Source organism: Ichthyophthirius multifiliis (genome assembly GCF_000220395.1).
Source record: "Ichthyophthirius multifiliis unplaced genomic scaffold scaff_1120509251272, whole genome shotgun sequence".
NCBI classification, from domain to species: Eukaryota; Ciliophora; class Oligohymenophorea; order Hymenostomatida; genus Ichthyophthirius; species Ichthyophthirius multifiliis.
The window spans coordinates 23,163-29,567 of NW_004086036.1; the positions used below are offsets into that span (position 1 = coordinate 23,163).

General features: G+C 20.5%; 1 protein-coding gene across 1 annotated transcript, besides 4 other annotated features; it reads left to right on the forward strand. All coding sequences in view use genetic code 6, as the record gives it.

Moving 5' to 3' along the window:
* Positions 1-3,928: 3,928 nt before the first annotated feature.
* Positions 3,929-3,994: a microsatellite.
* Positions 3,995-4,263: 269 nt separating this feature from the next.
* Positions 4,264-4,725, forward strand: IMG5_173440 (hypothetical protein; the record flags this gene model as incomplete). The annotated part of the gene is made up of 1 exon (XM_004029715.1): positions 4,264-4,725. The coding sequence occupies one exon, from the start codon at positions 4,264-4,266 to the stop codon at positions 4,723-4,725; it is 462 nt and encodes a 153-aa protein (XP_004029763.1).
* A 650-nt stretch (positions 4,726-5,375) lies between these two features.
* Positions 5,376-5,429: a microsatellite.
* A 77-nt stretch (positions 5,430-5,506) lies between these two features.
* Positions 5,507-5,560: a microsatellite.
* Positions 5,507-5,562: a microsatellite.
* Positions 5,563-6,405: the final 843 nt, after the last annotated feature.

The window sequence follows — 6,405 nt, forward strand, 5'->3', positions numbered from 1 at the left end:
TCTTAAATTTATTAGGCTTGTCCGTTTTATTTTTTAAATGAAATAAGAAGCTTTAGCTAATTTATTAATTTCTTATTTCAAAAATAGATAATTGATGAATTTAATCCGTCTGATTTCATAGAAAAGTTAAAAGATGGCTTATTATTAAGAAATATAATTAAATTTTTTAGTAAATAGGAAATTTTAGACTGCAAAGATAAAAAAGAAAATATCTCTTTGGCTATTTTAGAGGCTCGAAAACTCGGGATTTCAGAATAAATAACAATTAATGATGTTTAGGAAGGTAATGAGGAAAAAATGGTAGATTTTTTATTTGAAATTATTAAATTTTCGTTAATAAATAATTCCTTTGTGAAAGATAATTAGGCTTTGTAAAAGATTAGTTAAAAAACAGACGAAAGTTTAATTTTAGATTGGTTTAATTTTCATATGGAAAATTTACAAATGTAAAAAATTTCTAATTTTAAAGAAGATATTTAAAATGGGGAAAAATATGAAATTTTATTGAATTTTTTATTTAAAAATACGAATTTTTCAAAAGAAAATTTAATTTAAGAAATTGTTTTTTTTGTAAATGAAAAAGTTTTTGAAAAAAATGAAGTTTTTATATAAGAAATAGATATTTAATAAGGAAACGAAAGATTAAATTGGATTTTTGCGGCTTAATTATTCAATAAAAAGGCTAAAATTTATAATAGAGATGAAGTTTAGGCTTTTAAAGCTATTATAAATGTCGTTTTGGATAAAAGTGAGACTTTTTTAGATGATGATGAGTTTTTTGAGAAGATTTTCGGTGAAAAAAATGAGGTTTTAGACAATTTATTATGTAATAAAACGAAGAATTCTAATATTATTTTAAGGGAAAATAATTAATAAGAACTTCTTGATTTTTTATATAATATTTTATAAAATGAATTAGTTAAAGACATAAAAATAGAAGAAGAAAATGAAAATAAATAGGAAGAATTAATATTTAAATAGAAATTAGATAAATTAAAAGAATGGGTTAATAAAATTTTAAAAGAAGATAAGATAAATAACTTTTCCTAATTATAAAATATATAATTATATATGAAAATACTTGATTAAATATAAAATAAGAGACCCGAAATTAATTTAGATTTAAATTTAGAGGATTAAATTATATATAGAGTTTAATAAATGAATGAAAAGATGAAATTTTTGGAAGGTTTTGGGTAAAATTTATTGAAAAAAAATGAAAAAATACATGTTCTTTTTACTTCTTTAATTTATAAATATGGTAATTTTTCTCGTTTGGGAGAAGTTTTGGCTTATTAAGGTTTTATAAATTATTTTTTTAAGGAAAATGTTATTTAAGATCAGGGAGTTTTCTTTGAGAGAATTAAAGACAGGAAAATTCTAGCGAAAATTTTGGGAATTTAAGAAGAAAATTTGGATGAAAAAATCGGAAGTTTTTTACAAAAAAATAACAGTTTAGAAGAATTGTTTGAAAATAAAGATAAAATGCTTGATTTGATAAATTTGGTTATTTTAAGTAAATATATTGATATTGAAAAATGTTAAAAAATAAATTTTTAATGAATTGCTAAGAAAAATCATTAGAAACTAATAATATTTATGAAGATATTTTATTAAAGTTTGTGAATTTTCATTTATAAAAAAAAGGAATTTCTATTTAAAATTTAAATAAGGATTTTAGCTTGAATTCGTCAATTTTCCTTTAGGAAATTTTGATAAAAGAAGAAGACCATTTTTAGGGGAAAAATAAAGAATTATTGGAACAAAAAATATTTCAAAATTAAGATTTCATTTTTATTCAAGAAGATGATTTTTTAAAGGAAAATCAAAAATTAAATTCATTTTTTTTAAGTTAGGTTCTATTTTGGAAGGCTTAATTATTCCCTAGAGAGGAAATTTCAGTTTTTGTCAATTTTATCAATAATAAAATACAATCCAATGATAAATTTTAAGATTTTTAATTATTAGATCGTCTAGATGGAGAAGGTTTTTTTAGATTTATTAGAAAATCATCAGAAGCCTTTTTTTAAGAAAAAGAGGAAGATTTATAACATTTTAGTGATGAATAAATTCTTGATTTTATGTGGTGTTAATTAAAAAAGGAACTTTTTGAAAATTTCATAGAAAAAAGCGAAGAATTTTTGAAAAAATGGGTGAATTTTCACCTTTCTAAATGCAATTAAATTAATGATTTCGAAGAATTAAACAAAGGAGACTAATATAAAATATTATTGAATAAAATTTGTTAATAATAATAACAAAATTAATATTTGTAATAAGAAAATGATTTATAATAAGATAACAAATTATAACAAATTAAATTATTAGAAGAAATAATAGAATTTTCTTAAAAATAATTGAATTGTCCAGTTTGTGTTTATGCCGAAGATTTAATGACTAAAAATAAAAAAGTCCATATTGCTTTTTGTGCGAATTTATATAATTGTAGTTAAGGAGGATTATATTTTTAAGATGAAATATAGACTTTAAGTGTATGTTTTAATGAAGTTTTTAAAAATGAAATATAAGTAAACGAAAATAATGGAGAATTACTATATATTGTGCCTTAAGAATTCTGGGAATCGAAAAAATAAGGATAAAAGATGTAAATATTGAAAAAAAAGCAAGATAAAATTTATTAAATTTATCAGGTTTTGTAATCTTAAATACTTGAAAATATTGATTTTTAGAAAAATCCTTATTTATTATAATTAGAGGATTAATAGGATGTTAATTTATATGATTCTCAATAGGAAAATATTTAAATTTTATAAAAGGAAGAAACATAATAATATAAAGACCTATAAAATAAGAAAACATTATTACTAAATTGGATAAATTATCATTTAAAAAGAGGAAATCATTAGTAATTAAATTCTTTTTCAGATACTAATAATACTTTATATATGAATTTATTATCTACATTAACTTAAAAAAAAATATAAAAACATAAATGATAATCCTAATGAAAAAATAGCCTAAATTATTGAAAAAGAGTTAAATATGAATCCCGATTTATACAAAAAAAGGTAAAATATATAAAAGGAAGATCTCTATATAATAATTTTGGGATAAATATATAATAAAATGGGAAGGAATAATGTGGTAGGATGAAATTTATGTATATTCTTAGGTTATTAATTATATTTTAAAGGAGAAAATTAATGCTTTTTCGAATTCTGATCTCTTCGAGAGATTTTCGGAAGGTAAAATTTTAATTAAAATGATAGAAAAAAGCGACAAAAATTACCCGTCAATAAACTCGGGTGAAAAAACGGAATTTTTCAGGCAATTTTTAGAGGCTTGTAGAGAACTTGAAATTTTGTCTTTAAAAAAATTAGAAAAATTTAAAGTTGAAGATTTTTTGGAAAAAATAAAATTAAAATTTTGGAATTTTTAAAGTTTTTTTATATAAAATGCTGCTTTTAAAAATCTAAAAAAACGCCAATATTTATAAAATAACGACTGAAAACAATGTAGAGGATTTTCCATTAGAAAATATACTAGAAAAATGGCTTTCTACTTCCTTTTTATTTAAATAGGATTTAAAAAAATTCTCTTATGAATAAATATATGCTCTATTAGATATTTTAAGGCCTTCTCTTTTAAAATAATACCAAAATCAGTCTTTTTCTATCGATTTATTATTCGAAAAATTAAACCTTTTGAAAATACCGAAAGTATTAAATATATAAATAGCGAAAAGATAACAATAAAATTAATTTTTTAATATTATTTTACTTTCCTTTATTTTCTTTTAAATTAATGGACTTTCTAATCCAGAAATTAAAGCTTATACTATTTATATTAATGAAAAGATGAAATAATAATATGATTCTGAAAATATATTCTTTAAAATCCAATAAGGAGCACTATTATGTCATTTAATTAATAAAGAATGGCCTTAAACAATAGATGAAAGAGCCATAAATGAAGAAAAAACATAAGAAAATGTAGTAAAAACATAAGAAAATGGAGAATAAATATAAGAAAAAGATTAAATAGAAATTTTATAATAAAATAAAGACTTTTTATAAGATGAAATAAATTATTTATAATAAAGAACAATTTAAGAAAATATTAATTTAGGGATTTCTTCTGCAATATCTGTTGGGTGTATTTTCGGGAAAATATAAAAACAAGAAATTGTTAATGGGGAAGAAAGTGCTATAAATGAGGTTTTGGGAAATATTATTAAATAATAAATACTTTAAAATGTCGATATAGTACACTATCCGTATATTTTGAGATTTAAATAGGAAGATGAAGAAGAATAAGACTTAGAAAAATTAAATAAAGAAGAAATTATATTAAGATGGGTAAATTATAGACTAAAAAATGCCTAAAAAGAGCCTATAATGTCCTTTGGAGTCGATTTTGGGCCTATTTATGAGATTATATTACCAAAGGAAAGCGATTTAATGGAAAAATATAAAGAATTAATTTCATAAAAAGAATAAAAGGTTAACATGTTATTATGTGGACTCATATTTATTGAGAATTCAGGTCTATTGGCAAGTGAGGAAGAGAAGAAATATTCCGAAAATTTAAAAAAAGAATAAGAGAAAAACTTAGAAGAAGGCCAATAAGAAAAAGTATTTAAAATGTGGATAAATAGCCTAGGAATAAAAAAGGTTAAAGTAAATAATTTAATTTAAGATGTAAAAGAGGGCATTTTATTATGTCAATTAATGGATTTTTTATTTCCCGGAAAAGTGGATATGAAAAAATTGTCTTTTAAGAAAAAAAATAGTAAATTCCAGAAAATCTAAAATGCTAATTATTCAGTTTAAATAGCTAAAGATATCGGATGTTAAATAATTAATATAGGAGGAGTGGATATAGTAGATGGAAATTAGAAATTAATATTGGCAGTAGTCTGGTAGTTGATGAAAAAATAGCAACTCGAGTTAAATGGAGAAGTTAGTGAACATAAATTAATAGAATGGGCAAATTCTATTGTGCCTAAAGAATATCAAATTTAAGGATTTGGGGATAAAAGTCTTAAAAATAGTATACTTTTTATTAAATTATTGGAATTTATATAGAAGGATGTGGTTGATTTTAATATTGTTTCATAAGGAAATAATGAGGAGGAAATCAAAAATAATGCTAAGTATGCGATTTCAATAGCAAGGAAAATTAATGTCGCTGTCTATTTAGCTTGGTAACATATTAGGGATGTTAATTCGAAGTTTTTACTTACTTTTATTGCGTCTATTTATAGGCAGGCGAAAAAAATAAAAGGGGTTAATATTTGAAAAGGAATTATTTGTGTGTTTTATTTTATATTTAGAAAAAAAGTATTTTATATTATTTATTTAAATACTTTATATGAAGAGCAATATTAATTATATAATAATTAAAAAAAATGTTATATATATATATATATATATATATATATATATATTTATATATAAATATATATACTTAAGAAAAGATGTTTATGTTTTTTTTTTTATAGTCATTTTATTTTTCTACTTCTTTTTTATTTATTTTTTGAAATAAAAATATTAAAATTATTAAAAAAAATATATAAAAATTATAATAAAAAAATATATATACATATATATTACATACATATATAAAAATTTCTATATACAATGGATAAAAAAATAATAAATTCTTCTGAATTTAAAGCTATTTAAAATACTTAAGCATTCAAATAATTACAAAACTAAATTAAAAAAATTCAAAAACACTACACTGAAATCGGTTATAATACAAAATAGGTTTCAGAAATAATCCACTCGATTCTTTTGAGGAAAAGCAATTAAGAAATAAATTGGTAAAAAGTCTCAAATACATCCGAATATTATAATATAATGGAAAAATATAATAGTAATAGTATAGTAGCTGAATCTGCGTTGAAATTTAAAAAAGAAATCAGTTAAATTTAATAATATAATTAGAAGGAAATATTAGAAATAGAGAGTTTGGAAAAGAAAAGATAATAAGAAATTAATTAAATTAGTGATATTTTTATGTTTAGACTTGATAAAAATATAAAAATAGAAAATTATTCGAGTAGTAGTAGTAGTGATAGTAATGATTAGGATCATTATTAATATAAATTAAGTAGTAATATATTAAAAAATGAATAGGAAATGGAGAATTTGAGTAGGAAAAGTTCAGAAAATAAAGGGGATTCTTTGAATAATTCTTACAATAAAAAAAAGAGAAAAATTAAGTTTGAGAATAATTAGGATATTGTTGATAAATAAAATAAAAAAATTCGAAAATGTATTAGTAATTATGAAGATATTTAATAAAAACATAAGTTTTCTGGCAAAAAAAGATAACTGTTTTAATTTAATTAATAAAATAATTAAGGAGATCATAATTTATAGTAATTTTATGATATTGAGGAAATGAAATTGCTGGAAAAAAAATTCAAATATTTTA